Raw genomic sequence first — 18,615 nt, 5'->3', positions numbered from 1 at the left:
CGAAAAGCATTACTCGATGAGGAAAACGCCGATCTCTAATTGTAATTACCTCCCTGGGTGACGACTTGAAATATTTATCGGATATACGCCTACTTGCTATATTTACAACTCGAGCTTCGATAATAAGTCCGGCCCCGGCCTTGTTTGTGTCATCTTGAAGTTCGAATGAATACATAATTGAGAAGTTCTACATTGGGATTTGACGCGACAAATAATATGGCCGAAGTCCAAAAACTGGCTATTTGTGGTATAATTTAACAACTCTTCAAATAACGCTACTTGGTTACTGATTAGTTATTATAAGCTTAGTCGCTATCCAATTTGAATGATAATACGCGGCTCGCAATGATAGAATGGATTTTATTTAGACTTGCTCAACTCATTGCATGAAATTTTACATCTATCATTAACGCATGCGATCCTCCAAGTATGATGTAAGGCATCCCCATCTCTATCGCGATACTTATCCGCGGGAAAATCAAGTCGCCAATCCGCATGACAACACCGGATTAACCACTTACGCTTTAAGATGATTCTAACGAAGCTTATAATCGATAATGTCTCGCATTCACCGACACTATCATCATGCAAATTTGACGATGCTCGAAAATCTTCATGACTAAAAAACTTTATCACGGCAAAAGTCCTGAAGTCTCTATCCTTCGCCCGTTGTTGGGCGCAACAAAACAATTTACTAGGCCTCTAGGCGAATTCATTCAGACTATATGAACACCACTCCCGGGCTTAAGTCCTCGCCACATATAGCAATGACCCACGGTATTGGTGGCCATACATGCGAAAGGATGTTAAAGCTTGTCCGAGAAGTGTGTGCCTTGTCAAACACATGATATATGATATGGGTCAACTTCCGTGACGAGAAAGCCATCCAATCCATAAACCTTGGTCATTTGCGAAATGGGACCTTGACATTGTTGGTTTATTCTGATAGCCCCATTAAGAGCCCATAGTTCGTCGCTAACAAATTATTTTTACTAACGAGCTAGGCTAAATTTCAACAAGTTGATCCCAGGAGTCTCCAATGCGTTATGAATTTGCTCTATCGCTAACGCTACTATCGCCTCCCATATCAGGGACTAATTACTACTCCACATAAAAACTAATGACTAACAACCAAAACCATGACACCAATAGGGACTAATTTAAAAACCCACCGGTCACGCAAAAGGACCAAAAAAAATGTGTCAATCGTCACTGATGATTCTAGTCACCACTTTTAGGTATTAAAATTTTTCCTAATTCACACACACCCTCTTTTTTCATCTGTACAAAATTATAAATACTCAAAACCTAATTTTTTTCATTTTTTTTTAAATGGAACCCGCTTCTTCTTCAACTGCTGCTGCTATAATAACAGAAGATGAAAATCAAGGGGAAGACCAGAACCAGAAGAAGAAGAACAGAAAGTTGAAACCGAAGAAGATGTTTTGGTTAACAAAGCTCAAGAGTTTATGATCCAAGCCCTAAACTTATTCATGCATTAGCTTCTATGCTTGAGGCTGAAGAATCGAGGTAGTTTTCATTTTTTTTTTTTTTTTTTTTATTGTTTGGTACGGGCTTTTCTTGAAGTTAACATAGTTGAAAAATTATGTGCTATAGTATTAATATGATTAGGTTTGAATTCTCGAGATAGGATTGTTGTTATTAGTATGCATTGGAAGATTAAGTTTTGAGAATGCCCATTTTTGGTTAGCAGTATTCTCTATTATTTATGTTTACTGGTAGTAGTTTGTCACATTAATGCCTATGTGTTTTAGCCTGCTTCAAAGTCTTCCCATGACTTACCCAGCAGCACTTTGGCAAGGTGGAAAGGCGTTTAAAACTAAAAGCAACTTAAAAATATAAAAAGCTTAAGAGAAGAAAATATAAAAAAGAATAAACAAACTGCAAGAAATTTAGTTTTCGAGATGTAGACATTTAATGTATGTTACTTTAAAGCAGACATTAGTTTTTGGGTCAAAATGTATGTTGACTTGGTCAAAGGTGCTGCCCAGGCGCGACAGGGCAAGGCTTCCATGGCGGCCCTTACGCCTTTGACAGCATATATTCGGTTTCATGTTTGAAATTGACATCAATCCCCCTCCCCTCTCTCTTAAAGAAGAGATAAAAGTGAAATAAAAATCTTCAAGTTTGATAATTTTAGTTAAATAAGCTGGAGGTTTGTTTTATCTGGTAAGTCGCTCGTACTTGGTTTAACCTTTGAAAGTTTCCTTGTTTTTCTGTTTTCTTACCATTCAGGTATGTCGAGGAGTCTGGAGATTCCTCTCCCAGTAATGGAAGGGCTTCTCATAACATTGGAAGGCTGGGAACTTGGTCCGAGTAAGATATGAACTGCAATCCCTTTTTATTTTAATTACTTTTTCAAAAAACTCTAATCAGTTGGTAATTCTTGATACTGTCCACGTCATCTCTAAATAAGCTTTACAATTCTCTTATGTGTTCTAAGATACAAGTCTCTTTCAGGATAATGAAGATTTCTTTGAGTTGATATCATCTAGCTTTTTATCTGAAGCTAGATACTCAACTAGTGTGAAATCAGCTGCTGCAAGACTACTTCTCAGACCTGGAGTGTAAGCTCATTCATTTCTATGCTCTTATAATTTATTTAGTTTGATTTACTCTGACACAATCATGGATACTTTTGTTTTAACAATGATCCACAATTGGGATGCAGTATCCTCATGTCTTTGAAGACGACGTTGTGGAAAACATTAAAAAGTGGGTAATGGATGACAATGTGAGGTTAGCTGTTGATGAATATAAGGAGAAACATGAGCATTGTGGAGACCAACCTACATATTCTGAAATGCTGAAGACTTATGGCACTGGACTTCTGGCTGTATGCTTAGCTGGGTTGGTATTTGTAATTGGATTTATTGGTCTCATACCCGGTTTACTCTCTCTTCTAACTTATTTTTTTCAATTGATGATCTCAGAGGTGGTCAAGTGGTGGAAGATGTATTGACATCAGGATTGTCAGCCAAGCTTATGCGCTATCTTCGGACCCGGGTTCTTGGGGAGACAAGCACAAACCAGAAAGAAGTAAGTTATCTAGCAGAGGGTAAGAATACAGCTGGTGCTACTTGCATTAGAGGTAGAGAGGACAATAGGGGTAGATTTAGGCAAGCCTTGGATGCTACTCACTTAGGCGATGAGGTGTTACTAGATGATCGTAGCATTGAGAGGGACCGTGATAAAAGGATTTCCCTTAAGCAAGTCCATGGGGAGGAACAATTAGATGATGATTTGAGTGAAGGTGGAGGTATTTGTGAGGTGGATGAAGATGGTGTTGAGTTGATTGAGGAAGAAATAAGACATAATCGTGAGTCACGTGATGGGAAGGCTAAGTTTAGTGAGAGATATGGGACAAGCATAAGAGACGAAGATGCTGATGAGAATACACGAGATGATCCTTCAAGGCGCAGAGCAAACCGATGGTCAAGGCTTAGAGGAAAAGGAAGGAGTATTGAAGGAGCCTTAGAGAATGAAAGGGCTTTAACATCACCAGTGTCTGGAATAAAATTTGGACAGGGACGGAGCATAAGGTAAAGGAATGTATTAAGAAATACAGAAATGAGAGGAGCGGCTGATCCCAAAAAGCAATCAAGTAAGAATGATGCTGATTCCATTCACATGGGAAGGGAGGATAACGATGATCACTTCCTGGAATGCAAAGTTGGTACAAAGGACATATCTGATTTGGTAAAGAAAGCAACCAGAGCTGCTGAAGCTGAAGCCATGGCAGCCAATAAGCCTGCGAGGCCATTAAAGCGGCTGGTGATGCCGCTGCAGAACTTGTCAATACTGCTGCCTTAGAAGTAAGAACTGTGTTCAGATCCTTTCAGATTTTATTCTCATTTGGTTGTTAATTTTTTTTTCTTTGTGAAAACTTAAAGTCATTGATATATGCTATCTAATTAGGCATTGAAAACTACTAATGACGAGGAAGCTGCAGTTTTGGCTGCTTTGGAAGCCGCATCTACTGTTGTCGATGCCGCTAATGCAACGGAGGTCTCAAGGCATGTGAAAATCATTTGATACTTAATTTATTCTCTTCATCTTCAAAATGGATGTTATTCTGACTGCTATGTGTTGCAGGACCTCTGGTAACACTCATGATGATTCAACACACTCAAGAGCTGTAGAGGCAGATATAGAAGAGGAGGTAGAAGGGAATTTCTTCTTGGACAATGAATCTCTTGCACAATTGAGAGAAAAATATTGCATACAGTGTCTTGAAATTCTGGGAGAATATGTTGAAGTTCTTGGCCCCGTTTTGCATGAAAAAGGAGTGGATGTTTGTCTCGCACTCTTAGCAAAGAGTTCTAAAAACACAGAGATACCAAAGGGCATGCTACTTCTGCCTGATGTACTGAAGCTAATTTGTGCATTAGCTGCACACCGGAAATTTGCTGCTCTATTCGTAGACCGTGGTGGCATGCAAAAACTTCTTGCTGTGCCAAGAGTTGCTGAGACTTTCTTCGGTCTCTCATCGTGCTTATTTACTATTGGATCTCTTCAGGTTGGTTAACAAAAACCTTGTTAGAGTTCTTTAACATGGACTATTACCATGTGTTACTCATCTAGTTCTTGCAGGGAATTATGGAACGTGTTTGTGCTCTTCCTACTGATGTTATCCATCAGGTGGTTGAGTTAGCTCTTCAGCTTCTTCAGTGCCCTCAAGATCAAGCCAGAAAGAATGCGCTGTATTCTTTGCTGCGGCTTTAAATATTCAAAGCGGTTCTTGATGCTTTTCGGCGCTCAGGAGGGTTTGGAGAAAGTACTAATTCTCTTACATGGTGCTGCCTCTGTGAGATTTGGAGGTAATTCTGGTACACTCGCTTTGTCCAATCCTGGATTGCTTCAAATGATAGATCATCTTCAGAGCTACTGACAGCTTCGAAAACAAGTCGCTACCACACTTGTGTTGCATTGAGGCAGTTTTTCAGAGCTCATCTTCTCTTGCTTGTGGATTCCATTAAGCCCAAATAAAACTCATCGAAGCATTGCCAGAAATATTTCTAGTGCAAGGGCTGCTTATAAGCCTCTTGACATCAGTAACTTGAGGCTATTGGCCGCCGTGTTTGTTCAAATACAGCGGGACCCAAAGCTTGGCCCTGCTTTTGTGAGAACGCGTTGGCCCAGTAGATAAGTTCTTAAGCTGTAATGGTCATATAATCCTGTTGGAATTATCTCAGGTATAGTTATATGAGGCTTTTTTCTTCCTTCTGTTTGTTTTCACATTCTTCTATTTGGCATTGTCAGTTTGAATGACTTGTTCATCTCTTAGGCCCCACCTGCTGAGCGCTATTTGCATGACTTGGTGCAATATCCTATTATGTGTCCGTACGATGTGTTACTCTCCCTGGTCAATGTGTTTTGTGGCAATACTTAACTAATATAATCTTTGAACTTGCTCAGGTAGCACAATCACTTTATTCAGTTTTTTTTCTGTTTGCTACAGAAATACAAGTGCGGAAATTTATGGTCATAAGTTTGTTTACTTATTATTTTTTGACTTTTTTCTTAACCAGTTATTGCGACGGGAATAATCTTTAGATTGTTTTGTAAGAAAATCTGTTAGATCTGTCTGGAAGGCCTTAAATCATGTGTTGAACAATAGAAAACAGAAAATACCTGGTATATTTATTGACCTAAACTCCTCTTTGCTTTCACTTTAAACTTATTATAACGGAAAAAAAAAATGCTCATATATAAGTCTAGGGCATACTGAAACTGTGTCATTTTGTTCCTTGTGACCAGACTTGTTTTCTTTGAACAAAGGTTATAGGCACCCCTAGTTCGTCTTAGATTCAGCGACTTATTCTTTGCAAATTTTATATAGAACTTTACATTATATATATTCTACTAAGTGCGAAGTAACTTTTCAGCAGTTTTATGGTCGATATCTATCAGCTATTAAGCATAAGTTAATAGTTGTCTGCGTGATATTAAAAAAATGCATGTACTAACGCTTAACGTCATACTTTGCAGTGGTTGTTGGTGAAATTGCCAACTTTGCTGCTTATGCATTTGCGCCAGCTATTTTGGTCACACCTCTTGGTGCACTGAGCATCATCATCAGGCACCTAATCAAAGTCCAACGCTGTAATGCAACTTTAGTTCTATAATACCATCTTCTAATTCGATCTTATCTTGCAGTGCTGTACTTGCACATATCATCTTAAGGGAGAGGCTACACATCTTCGGTGTTCTTGGTTGTGTTCTTTGTGTAGTAGGGTCAACTACAATTGTTTTACATGCTCCTCAAGAACAAATGATTGAATCTGTGGCAGAAGTATGGGACCTTGCTACAGAGGCAGGTGATTCCATTTGGTCTATCATATATGGTTGTCGACTTGTCGTGAGATCGTGGCACTACTTTACAGTTATTTCTTTGATCAGGTCATTCAGTACTAATGTATCAAGCTTGTCTTCATACAGGTTTCCTCCTGTATGCTGCTCTGGTGATTGTAGCTGTTTTTATACTTATTGTCCGTGTTATACCACATTATGGACAGACTCATATAATGGTGTATGTTGGGGTCTGTTCACTAGTAGGTTCTTTATCGGTAGGTACTTTGTAAGTAAAATGTTTATTTTTGTGACTCTTATTTTCTTGTGCAAATTGCAAAATTATAATTGCTAGTATCTCTGACAGGTCATGAGTGTTAAAGCGCTTGGAATTGCTTTGAAATTGACATTTTCTGGAACGAATCAGTTAATATTTCCCCAGACGTGGGTATTCGGCCTAGTCGTTTTGACTTGCGTGCTTACACAGATGAACTATTTAAACAAGGTATTCACAATTTTCCCTCCTTTCAGGTGTTTTTCTTTATGCAAGTGTAATCTTGCATGCATTTTTGTTGGTTGACCTAATACTGGAGTGTGATCGCTTTTGCATTGTCTGATACTTATCCATATATGTACAAAAATATACAATTCTTCTTCATCATTTTCTTGAGTGATTGGGCTGGAAGTGTGTTTGATTCCTCATTTTAATTTGCAGGCCCTTGACACATTCAACACAGCTGTTGTATCACCTATATACTATGTGATGTTTACAATGTTGACCATTTTGGCCAGTGTGATCATGTTTAAGGTAAGCTTGTTTAAATACTAATTTCACACTTTGATGAACAAATGCAACTTTCTTTTTATTTCTGCTTACTGGCTGCACTTTACCTGACAATAAGGGGAAAACAAGGATTAAGGATTGGTAGATTGAGTTCTTTGGTGATAGGTACTAGGTAGTGGGACCTCCAAAGTGTTAGTTGTCATGCTTATGCCCCAAAGTGACAACAGATGAGCAGATTGAGACTAACACTGGAAGATGTACACTTGATTGGCATGTTGGTGGATTTTTTTAGTTCAAAATTATGATTACATGGTGTATTAGCTATTACTGAAAAATATAATAAAAGGAAATAAGTATGAGCACATGGTCTATAGTCTATATTTACCGATGAATAAGATTCACACTCAGTTTTCAGGGAAACTTGACTATTTTTTACTATGAATAGTGGAAGAGAACCGTTTAGAATTCAATGAAGATTTGGTTTATCCGACACGTACACGTCATGGGGTCATAGCTGCTCTTTCCTCTTTAGGGAAAAGCTATTCCTTGAGTTGAGATGCTACTGCTTAGATTAGATGGTTAGCTTAAGCTATAGCACGAGAAATTATTGCTGGACTGCATCTTTGAGAGGAAACTTCACACTCAAAGTCACCTACAACAGTATTAGGAAGTTCATAACCTATCGAAATGCAGCTCAGAGTTCACCTGATCAGAAGTTCATAACCTATCGAAATGCAGAACTAGTGTAATCTTATCTACAGTGTAATACTGATACACGCATCTAGAGAGCAAGATGAAGACATGGGATTGTTTTTGCAGCTAAGGAGTATATAGATGAGATTTTTGAAAAAGAAACCCCACTGCGGGGTTGACCACATGTCATGCCATCTTGTAGCAACTTGCAACCACCATCTCAAAGTTTTGATATTGTGGTCATCTCCAACTTCCCTTTGCATGTAAATGTTATTCTTTGTTTTGTATTAGCATTTTTACAACTTTTTTCTTCAGGACTGGGATCGACAAAATGCAACTCAGATTGTCACCGAGATGTGTGGTTTTCTTACAATCCTGTCTGGGACATTTCTTTTACACAAAACAAACAACATGGCAGATGGTATGATTGTTTTGGATTTCTTACATGCATTCTGCATTACTTTTCAATTATGGAGAAAATTCGAATTCATCATGTCGTGAGCACATTCTTGTACAGGTATGCCTGGTCGCATCCCTAAGCACATAGATGAAGAGGATGACTTTACTTCAGAAGGAATTCCTCTTAGGTGCCAGGAATCCTTGAGATCATAGTGATGTTTTTATGGAGTCACCCCATTCCTTCTTCAGCCACCTTTGATTGGGGATGAGGTGGGGGCAGGAGGCCTCCTTGCTGTGTCAACATGTATTTTATCATGTACTTGACTGACCCCTCTGTACCCCTTTTTGAAATCAAATAGAATGAAAATGCTGGGAGGCCCCTTTTTTTTATCAGAGTGAGCAACAGTTTCAGCAGCCTCCATTTCCCAGTATCTGCTCATCCTCCATGACACACTGCAGATATTCTTTTGGGGCTTGTTGGTTATAATACAATATGTTAGTCTTACATTTTGCCTAGGTTGGATCTCTTTCGGATCTGACCTAAAGTTTGTTATACACATGATTCATAATTATCGGAGGATTTTTTCAGATACAAGGAAGAGTCTTATTGGAAAGAATGCTTTTGAGTGTTTGTGTTGTAAGTGTACCATTGTTCTGGATCTTATATACATATATGTAAGTGTACCGAAAGAAAAAAATAAATTTGAACACACTTCCTGGACATTTAAGTTCTTTCTGTCTAGAGTCTCGTCTGCTAGTATAGTTGTATCCAGTCCCAACTTAATTGAGTGCTCGAACATGTTGAAGAAAATCAATTTTTTGTTTTACATTCCATCATCAGTTTGTCAGCCTCAAAGATATTTTAGTCATTGAATGGAAAAACATCAAGCCCCATCAGGAAGACCGCCTTGGATGGCGTCAATTTTGAAGATTGCATCCAGCAATGAAGTTCCTCCTTTTCCAACCAAACTTTCCAAGGATGGATTGGACTTGCAAAGGGACCCAAAGAGGAGGTAATGAGGTATACTACTCAAGAATTACTTAGCCATCCCTTCATAACGTACTGGTAAGAAGTCTAACAGTGAAGTTGCTGCTTGCTCACCAGCGAGCGTCTTAGATGTTGGATTAGATTATGATTCCGACGGACCAGACTCTAGGAAAAAGGCAACTCCAAGCAAAATACCTTTCTCAAGGCTTAGGTGTGAAAGGAGGAGGTCGTCGACAAGGACAAGGCAGCGAATAGAATGTGCGACTTAGTGTCATCCGGCAATTGGATTACTGTTAGATAAAGTTGACGACTTCAACTGCATATAAGGTTGTAGGAAAATGTATATTGGAAGATGAATTTGATTATAGTACATTGTGGCATTGATAGGTCATAGGTAGATAGAAAAACCGTTTTTTTCTTTTAAAGTTGATTCTCTTTGCATCTATCTAGTAACAACATCTAGGATAAAAATGGAGTTTGATTTTTGCAAAACTTGGACCTGCAAATCCCAATAGTTAGCTGTCTAGTCACACAGTTGAACTCTCATTTTCCCACATGTCCAGAGCTTGGTAATCTTATTAATGGGTGCTCCGAAGCAAAAAATGGATATGCGGGCTTTTGGTTGGGCTTTGAAAGGCTTGTGCAGTTCGCAACAGGAATAGACAAAAGAAGAAGGGATGTTATACCTTTCCCAAGGACCCATGGTTGTGCAGAATTTTGAAGTTTGACACAAAAAATGAATTGAATTATTGGTTACCATGTTCTTTCTCAAAAATAAATGGATGTTGAATTTTAATAGACGAGAAAATGAGACTATTGTTAAAGTTCCAAAAAGTTTAACTGAGAAAGAGAACAGTCTTTTCATTTTTATTTTACCCTGACATAATTATTTTGTTTCATATATCAAAGGACCGTGGCTCTCTAGCAAAAGGAATCAAAGGATAGAAATTTAAGAGGGTATAAAGGTCTTGGTCAAATTTCTTGGGCTCCAAGCAGGTTTAGGGTGGAGGTAACTTGTAGTGGCGACTTTTTTTGTCTCATTCGTGGGGGAGATAAAAGTTGTTGAATAACAAGAAAAAATTAAGACAAAGAAGAGAGTGGATAGGAACCGTTGATTGACGTACGCGTGGCAGCCTGATTAAGTACCCAATGGTCTCTATCCACCTTTTAGCTTGCAGGCAAAGGAAATATACTATCACTATTAACCAAAATGAAAGCTTTCAGTCCTCATTTGTCCACTTTTTTACTCTCCTATTCTTCTCACTCACTCAACTCACATTTTCCTTCTTCTTTTCTTTTCGTAGTAGCTTCTCTGTGAAGCTTGGTGAGCTTCTCTCTGTTCTAGCCTTTTTCTGTGTTTGAACCTCTGTTTGTGTTCACATTACCTCTTTGCATGCAAAAACTATGGTTTGGAAGTTGTTTTGTTGAACTATCACTGTTATCTCTCTATTTTCTTTCAAATACTCGTCAAAGCATGTTGAATCGGTTTCATTACCTTCATATATATATATATCGGTTGTTTGTACTTTGTAGTATAGTTTAGGTTCAAATCGAATCTATGCCTTTTTGTTTTTGTGATGAAACACTGTTTTGTTATTATTATTATTATGGCTTATTTATGTGCATGGTTTGATCTATATTACTTCACTGGTTTTACTTTTCATGGAGGTTTTTGACTGTTCGTTTTCGTTTTTGTTTTGTGAAACTTGCTACATGTTGGATCTTCTATTACTGGTTTAGATCTTCTATTGGGTGGTTATTTTGGTGGGGTTTTCTTTCTTGGTTGTTTGTTTCATTACTTGTAACAGGGTTTTTTTTGGCTTATTTGATTGATTGGTTGTGAAAATTAAAATTGTTGTTATAACCTCATTTTGACTGCTGATCGATCTATGAGTATATATACTGTTTATCATCTGTAGATGTAGTTAAAGAGGTAATAGTTTCTTTCCATGTCTACTAATGTCTAGCCACTAGGATGAGAGATTCACAAGTGCAGTATGTGTACAACTTTCTTCTGTTGTAGGACTTATAATACAAAGTTACACAAATTTATATGTTGGACAAGACTTGTGAGGAATAGATTCTATTTTCAAAAACTATTTCATAACTTTGTTCAGCTGGAAGTTTGGATGTTCTTGTGCTAATATGATGGGAACTTGTAAATATGAGAATGTCCTAAAATATATATATAAATCATAACGGTGGTATATAAATGAAATGAGATTTGGATCAGAATATGCATCTCTGTTTTTATCGACGCTGCCTTTTCTGCATTTGACTGTTATTTTATTATGATATCTCCATAACAAGCATAAACGTTGCATAACAGAGATGACAGGAAGAGCAAATATTTTTTTTTCCTTGGATTGAAAGGTGTATATTGGAAGAGCAAATATGATGACAGGAATCTTGTCTTTAAGTGGCCTGATCTATTTGTAACTTTTGGTTCCTGCTAGACAAATTCTTGTGCCATCTGGCCCTAATATGTTGCTTCTATTCTATATATATGAAATCTGTTCTGGGTTGTAAAGTTTGTAACTAGATAATTCTGTTCTAGATACATGCTTAGATCTTCAAATTTTACTTTTCATGGAGTAAAATATGGCTTAGTATGTGCATGGTTTGGTCTATATTACTTCACTTATTTATTTATTGTTCATTTTAATCAGATCTGCAGCTTTTCAAGCCTTCACTATGGCAGATATACTCCCAGGGTTGCCCATTGAAATCAGTTTAGATATATTTCTTCGTTTGCCTCTTGAGACCTTTTCTTGTGTGAGATTGGTTTCAAAGGTTTGGAATAGGTTTTTTCTGAACCCCACTTTCACAAAACTTTATTTTGATAAGAATCGTTCATTATGCTTGTGTCGAGCTGATCCAAGTGATTGTTACCTATTGGAAACGGGATGTGTTTCTAATTTTCAAAAATCAGCAAAAACATACAAGTATAAACTAAAAGAGTTCTCAAAAAACTTCACGGTCTCCGCTACACACAAAACTGCTTTAAAAGATAGTACATTGGAGTTTCCACTTCATCGTCCGTATTTTCAAGTTGTAGGTACAGTAAATGGGTTGATTTGTTTTGCCCCTATGCGTGAATTTTACAGTCCTGTGCCCTACTACATTTGTAATCCCATAACCAGAGATTATATTATGCCCCTGGTGTCTCCTAAGATAGATATCTTACCTATTGGTTCTGGATTTGGTTTCAATGCTCTTAATAATGAGTACAAACTACTCCGAATACTGCCCACGCCTTCCCAAAATGTGAATGTTGTACAAGTTCTCACTCTTGGTTCTGATGTCTGGAGAGAGATTTTGGCAGATATTCCTTATGTTCGTAAGATGAATGGCTCTACGCTTTTAAAGGGATTCCTCCATTGGGAAGCTTTGTTCAACATGAAGAAAGACATATTAGATCGTTGTGATACCATCCTTGCTTTTGACTTAATTAAAGAGAAGTTTGGTATAATGGAAACGCCTCCTGCTTACCAGAGAAGAAAACGACGATCTGAGTTTGGTCTGATGACGTTGGGTGAATGCCTTGCTGTATTGATTGATTCCGAAGAGCTGTGGGTAATGATGGACTACGGAGATTCTAATTCATGGGTGAAAAACTATACTTTCAAGTTTACATTTGCGTGGAATGGCCTTCCTGGCCATAGGAGATATGAAGTCAATCTTCTGCAGAACGGGCAGTTCTTTTTGGTTGGTGGTCTCGGTTTTTACTTTGATCCAGTAGCCCTGCGTTGTAACACCATTGATCTATTAAATTCTAAGGATGAGCCATTTGAAGATTTTCCAGCAAATTTTCCGGACTATTGGATAACTTTTACTGGGAGCCTCATTTCACCCCATGACATCATTAGTTACAGCAAACAAGGTATGAAGTTACTATCTCTCTCTCTCTCATTCTAAATTTTGTGTTAAACATTGGACTGATTTATCATTTCTATGTACCATCAGCCCTTCGTGGTGATGAAGTTACTGTTTCATCACCACGAAGGAGGTCACCTGTTTCATCAGTTAGCAACATTTACTTTAGCAGACGTGGGGATTCTCCTTCACAGAGACGTATGGGTTCCCCTATTCGTCGCCGTTCACCTGGGTCTCCAATTAGAAGACGCTCTCCATCCCCTCCACGGCAGAATAGATCACCTGAAAGGTTCTCATCTTTTTGCATATCTGATTTTGTTCTCAGTTGAATATTTGAAAAACATCTAACAATTTTGTTTATGGTAGGACTTCTCCCCGTAGAATTCGTGGTAGTCCAGTTCGTGCACGCTCTCCTCTTCCTCTGAGGCGTCGGTAAGCTTTGCTGAGTGACTAAAGTCCATTTTATCATATTTCGAGTTATGTACTCACTTCTGCTATGGATATGGAACCTCTTCTTTTTAAGTGCAGTCAGAACAGCAGTCACTATATTCCTAATGAAAATAAACATCTCGTAGCAGCTTCATTGAATTGACATTAATATATAATAAGATTAATTTCTGTAAAGTAAATGTTGCTAACTGATGGATATATATTTTGAGTGGAAGGCACCAGTTCTGTAAAGTAATTATCATTTCTCTGTGTCTACTACAGAGGTAAGGCAACAGTTCAACGGCATGGAAGGTCCTCTTCGAACTCGGGATCACCCAGTCCTCCTCGCAAGGTCCGATTTATTTTCCACAGCTTATCAAAAGTTTTTATTCCCATCAAAATGTGTATAGTATTTTAACGTTTCTTTTGGATATGCTATACTGTTGAATATATTTTGGATGAGTGTGCATCTTTTGGTGTCTAATTTTTCTGTGTATCACAGGTTGGTAGAAGGATTCCAAAGAGTCGAAGCCCCAAAAGGTAAAATCTTATTTAGTAACTCATTCTTGCTAACTGGACTGTAATATCCAGTAGAGCTGCCCCAGGAACTCAATGTATATCGTCTAGGCTTTGAACTCCAATTGTGGGACTATCAATATCAATACAACCTCTCAGGTGTGGCATGACTTGAGCCTAACAAAATTGCAGCCAAGCATGATTTTTGGGGAATATATAAAGCAGGTTGAGCATGAGGGAAATGCTTAAATTAGTAATTCAAAAAATTTGATAATTAAAGAAATTGTTAACAGCATGATACAAAATATCTAGGCATGCATTATTTTTAAATGCTGGACTATCTCGTTTTGTTTTTCAATTCATGTGTTTTCATCTTTTATTTCTAATACAACTTTAATTGTGTAGGCCTGGGAGAGGAAGAAGCAGCAGCTACAGTGGCAGCAGTAGCTCCCCTTCTCCTAGACCCAAGTAGACGAAGTAGTCGTACTTGGTGTCTATAAACAGGTAAACTTTCTGTTCGTTAAGTTTTCTCCAAGTTTCAGTTGGTAGAGAGTGAGTCTATAGATAAATGTGACGATGCTGCTGCTTTGGTTGGACAGGAATCTGTCAGGTGAATTTGGTTCTTGTTATTGATGGAGCTCTCATGGAAATTCTACCGTCTTCCAGGCTTGGCAATTTCTTTGGGCTTTACTTTCGAGTGGTGGTTGTCTCTGCTGCATGTTTGGTGTTAAGTATATTATGAAGACACTAATGCATAGTGTGTTTTTAATGAATGAAATGATATTTCTAAGTTGGAAATAACTAGACGTGAACCTGATTAATTACTTGCTGTAAAGGATGACTGGTTGTTGTTGGATGGTGGTTAATTAGTTTATGTTGGAAAAATGTTGGTAACCTAATTTGATATTATCTTGGGTTTGTGGTTAGTTGCTTTTGTTTTGGGTTGGGGTTGTTTGTACTATTTCAACCCAGCATCAATGAGGCCCAGTACGATAGTGCAAGTGTGTAAAATTTCTCCCAAGCTCCTCACTTAAATCATACCTAGTCCGGTGGCACGTGCCAGCATGTTGTTTTATAATAGGGACCACGAAAACCATATATATCTACGGCTAAATCTTCAGTGCGCGAGATGTATGGTGCGCCATCACATCTCGGCCACTCATCCGGGGGTGCGTGTGTATTGCGAGGCAGAAGTACTGAATCCAAAGGCCCAAACGACCTGCGCACCTTACGACCTGCGCACTGAAGAAGTGCTCATATATCTACACTTCCGGAATACCCTTATCACTATCGTAGGAAATTTAAAATCTCTTTATTTACTTAACTGAGAAACACCTTCATCACTAAATTTAGAATAAACTCTATTTTTATTAATATACTTTGAACTAGCTTTTAGGCCCGTGCATATGCATTGGCTATTTTGAAAATATTTAGATTTTTTTTTAATATTGGGACTACCGTTTTAGTTGCTAACCTATTTTATTTTTATAACAAATTGTTTTAAATTAAGTTTTAATTAAGTTTTAAAAACCCATTTTTTTTTCAATTGGGAGAGAGATCCAGTTTTAATATGAGAATAATTTCCATTTTAATTAGATACGCTAGATTTTTCCTTAATTTTCAATATGGGAGAAATTTTCATTTTAATAGGACAAGAATTCCCGCTTTAATTAGAAGTGATAGAATTTATTTTAATATGAGAAGAATTTTCATTATAATAGGAGAGAATTTCCCGTTTTAATAGGAGATGACGTGAAATTTTAATAGAGTTCGAAAAATATTCCTTGTGAGAGCTTTAATATTAAGACTAAAAAAAGTAGACCCGTGCATACATGCATTTGATTATTTTTTAAAATTTTGCTTAACAATCATAACTATACATATATAAATTTTCTAACAAATCGTGATTCCTATTTTTTTTTCTCGCTAACCCGTTTTAATTTCCTAACAAATTGGTTTAATTAAGTTTTAAAAACCCCGTTATTTAATTAGGAAAGAGATCTCGTTTTAATTTAAAAGTGTGATTTTCGTTTCTAATAGGAGAATGATTCCCGTTTTAATTAGAAGTGTTAAATTTTTCTTTTTCTATAGGAGAGAAATTTCTATTATAATAAGAGAAAGATTCCCGTATTAATTAAAAGTGCTAAAATTTTTCATAGAAATTGATGATGTGGAATTTTAAGAGAGCTAGAAAAATACCCCTTGTGGGAGTTTTAATATTAAGATATAGATAAGATTTCTTTTTTTATTAATAATTTAGAAACACTTTTCTAATGTCATTTAAATTAAATAATTATCTATATTTTCCATATTACAATTAAAACAAGCCCTATTTTATTGTATGAGGGGTTCTAGGGACATATCTTATCTTAACACGCAAACAAACTCCAAATCATTAGGGCATTTATAAATATTGGATTAAGCTAATTTTTGTATATGTGATTTCCTAATTATTCTAAATATTGTTACAAATAATCAAAAAATAAAAAAATTCTAAACTTGCCAAATATAGTATAAAAATTGGTGAAAATGAACAGTCTACAATTAGCCAAATTTTATAAATTATTAATTACATTTGACAAGTTTGAATTTTTTTTGATTTTTTTGAGTTAAAAAAAAAAAAAAAAAACTGTAATCATCTCTAGCGATTGATATGGTAACGACGCATAATATTAGCTTCTCTGTGCCCACCTTCTCTTTTCCATTGCAAGAAATCAACTTTCTTTAGTAACTTCTTCTTGTGCCCCTTTAACTCTCTCATTATTACTATTACTACTTCCTTCTTCTCTCAATTCAATAACTCTATTGCAGATGTATTATTTTTTTTTTTGATAACTGTTTAATACTTAAAGAAAAAACCCTAGGCTAGTTTTGAGGGCTTTTAAAAGCCCATGGTCTAGATTGGGTTAGACCCATTTTCTTGAGTAAAATGAAGCCATCCTTGCTTTCAAGAAATCTGTTATTTTACCTTTTTTTACCTAGTGAAAGGTGCTGATTAGGCCCACATCAACAATTTATGGGCTGCTCTGAGATTGAATGGGCCTGTGCCAAAATGGAAAACATGACATTTCTTAATTTTATTTATAGATTTTTCTTTGATAATCCTGGACGTTTTATCTACAAAATGAGAAGGAATATCTAAACTGTGAATGACTTCCTATTCCATCTTAAAATTGTCACTCATTTATTGGCTAAACAATCTCAAATTCCTAATTAGGCGGAGCTAAAACAGGATTTTACCAAGAAATATTTAAAAATATCCTTAATTAATACGACTAGTTCACTAATAATCAAATTTCCAATCTCTTGATTTTTCCTTCTTTTACTTTTAACATATTTTAAGACTGGTTTATCTGTATATTATCGTGTTAAAAGTTGCACTATTTTGTTCTTCTTGTTGTTTATGATTTCGCATATTACGTGCAATGCATAAAGGTTGTTTTTTACCTTGTAGTATATAATAGTTATTCTCCACATTTGTTTGTAAGGGCATTTCTAATGGGGGGTGTAAAATTACACCTTCATCTAGGCTCTACGTAGGTGCCAATAAGTACCATTAGGATTTTACAACTCTAATTATATGTTGATCCATTTTTTTTTTTTTTTTTCCAATCCGAACCAACTAATTTCATGTTGAGTTTGTATGAGGGGTTCTAGGGACATATCTTATCTTAACACGCAAACAAACTCCAAATCATTAGGGCATTTATAAATATTGGATTAAGCTAATTTTTTGTATATGTGATTTCCTAATTATTCTAAATATTGTTACAAATAATCAAAAAAATAAAAAAATTCTAAACTTGCCAAATATAGTATCAAAATTGGTGAAAATGAACAGTCTACAATTAGCCAAATTTTATAAATTATTAATTACATTTGACAAGTTTGAATTTTTTTTGATTTTTTTGAGTTAAAAAAAAAAAAAAAAAAACTTACTTCTTGTAATCATCTCTAGCAGTGATATGGTAACGACGCATAATATTAGCTTCTCTGTGCCCACCTTCTCTTTTCCATTGCAAGAAATCAACTTTCTTTAGTAACTTCTTCTCGTGCCCCTTTAACTCTCTCATTATTACTATTACTACTTCCTTCTTCTCTCAATACAATAACTCTATTGCAGATGTATTATTTTTTTTTGATAACTGTTTAATACTTAAAGAAAAAACCCTAGGCTAGTTTTGAGGGCTTTTAAAAGCCCATGGTCTAGATTGGGTTAGACCCATTTTCTTGAGTAAAATGAAGCCATCCTTGCTTTCAAGAAATCTGTTATTTACCTTTTTTACCTAGTGAAAGGCTGCAGATTCGTCCACGTCAACAGTTATGGGCGGCTCTGAGATTGAATGGGCCTGTGCCAAAATGGAAAACATGACATTTCTTAATTTTATTTATAGATTTTTCTTTGATAATCCTGGACGTTTTATCTACAAAATGAGAAGGAATATCTAAACTGTGAATGGCTTCCTATTCCATCTTAAAATTGTCACTCATTTATTGGCTAAACAATCTCAAATTCCTAATTAGGCAGAGCTAAAACAAGATTTTACCAAGAAATATTTAAAAATATCCTTAATTAATACGACTAGTTCACTAATAATCAAATTTCCAATCTCTTGAT

The 18,615-nt window shown here is 36.4% G+C and overlaps 3 protein-coding genes and 1 pseudogene across 7 annotated transcripts in view; 3 read left to right on the top strand and 1 right to left on the bottom strand.

Moving 5' to 3' along the window:
• The window catches only part of LOC147478615 (U3 small nucleolar ribonucleoprotein IMP3-like), a 29,998-nt gene extending 11,868 nt beyond the window's left edge, over positions 1-18,130 (bottom strand). The window contains exon 1 of the mRNA XM_086581847.1: positions 17,937-18,130. Coding sequence (XP_086437973.1) covers positions 17,937-18,070 — 134 coding nt within the window. The 5' untranslated portion in view covers positions 18,071-18,130. The remainder of the gene's footprint in view (positions 1-17,936) is intronic.
• LOC147478618 (DDB1- and CUL4-associated factor homolog 1-like) lies at positions 1,333-6,103 on the top strand (annotated as a pseudogene). Its single transcript, XR_015208283.1, has 10 exons — positions 1,333-1,465; positions 2,257-2,337; positions 2,465-2,588; positions 2,693-2,871; positions 2,955-3,836; positions 3,940-4,037; positions 4,117-4,540; positions 4,615-5,216; positions 5,309-5,658; positions 6,013-6,103. The product of XR_015208283.1 is annotated as a DDB1- and CUL4-associated factor homolog 1-like (transcript).
• LOC147478617 (putative magnesium transporter NIPA4) lies at positions 5,962-8,450 on the top strand. Of its 2 annotated transcripts, none has more exons than XM_086583163.1 (7): positions 5,962-6,103; positions 6,181-6,337; positions 6,463-6,590; positions 6,680-6,817; positions 7,028-7,120; positions 8,105-8,210; positions 8,307-8,450. In XM_086583163.1, the coding sequence occupies exons 2-7, from the start codon at positions 6,319-6,321 to the stop codon at positions 8,399-8,401; spliced, it is 579 nt and encodes a 192-aa protein (XP_086439289.1). In that variant the 5' UTR covers positions 5,962-6,103; positions 6,181-6,318; the 3' UTR covers positions 8,402-8,450. The 2 variants fall into 2 exon arrangements, with proteins under 2 accessions (XP_086439289.1, XP_086439288.1); XM_086583162.1 differs by having other exon boundaries at positions 6,181-6,341.
• LOC147478616 (F-box protein At3g07870-like) lies at positions 10,389-14,923 on the top strand. Of its 3 annotated transcripts, none has more exons than XM_086584750.1 (8): positions 10,389-10,500; positions 11,846-13,059; positions 13,143-13,341; positions 13,434-13,484; positions 13,764-13,833; positions 13,984-14,021; positions 14,403-14,501; positions 14,597-14,923. In XM_086584750.1, the coding sequence occupies exons 2-7, from the start codon at positions 11,871-11,873 to the stop codon at positions 14,467-14,469; spliced, it is 1,614 nt and encodes a 537-aa protein (XP_086440876.1). In that variant the 5' UTR covers positions 10,389-10,500; positions 11,846-11,870; the 3' UTR covers positions 14,470-14,501; positions 14,597-14,923. The 3 variants fall into 3 exon arrangements, with proteins under 3 accessions (XP_086440876.1, XP_086440874.1, XP_086440875.1); XM_086584748.1 differs by having other exon boundaries at positions 13,419-13,484; XM_086584749.1 differs by lacking the exon at positions 10,389-10,500 and having other exon boundaries at positions 10,527-13,059; positions 13,419-13,484.
• Positions 18,131-18,615: the final 485 nt, after the last annotated feature.

The sequence above is a fragment of the Coptis chinensis genome, chromosome 9 (assembly GCF_015680905.1).
Source record: "Coptis chinensis isolate HL-2020 chromosome 9, ASM1568090v1, whole genome shotgun sequence".
NCBI classification, from domain to species: Eukaryota; Viridiplantae; Streptophyta; class Magnoliopsida; order Ranunculales; family Ranunculaceae; genus Coptis; species Coptis chinensis.
The sequence above is the reverse complement of the archived record's forward strand: the minus strand, read 5'-3'. Positions and strand labels throughout refer to the sequence as shown.

Excerpts from the sequence above, each read along its gene's own strand:
- LOC147478616 (XM_086584748.1), top strand. The coding sequence starts at position 11,871 with ATGGCAGATATACTCCCAGGGTTGCCCATTGAAATCAGTTTAGATATA. Across the intron at positions 13,485-13,763 it reads CCTCTTCCTCTGAGGCGTCG|AGGTAAGGCAACAGTTCAAC; the intron begins GTAAGCTTTGCT and ends TGTCTACTACAG. Across the intron at positions 14,022-14,402 it reads AAGAGTCGAAGCCCCAAAAG|GCCTGGGAGAGGAAGAAGCA; the intron begins GTAAAATCTTAT and ends TTAATTGTGTAG.
- LOC147478617 (XM_086583162.1), top strand. The coding sequence starts at position 6,296 with ATGATTGAATCTGTGGCAGAAGTATGGGACCTTGCTACAGAGGCAG. Across the intron at positions 6,818-7,027 it reads AGATGAACTATTTAAACAAG|GCCCTTGACACATTCAACAC; the intron begins GTATTCACAATT and ends TTTAATTTGCAG. Across the intron at positions 8,211-8,306 it reads AACAAACAACATGGCAGATG|GTATGCCTGGTCGCATCCCT; the intron begins GTATGATTGTTT and ends ATTCTTGTACAG.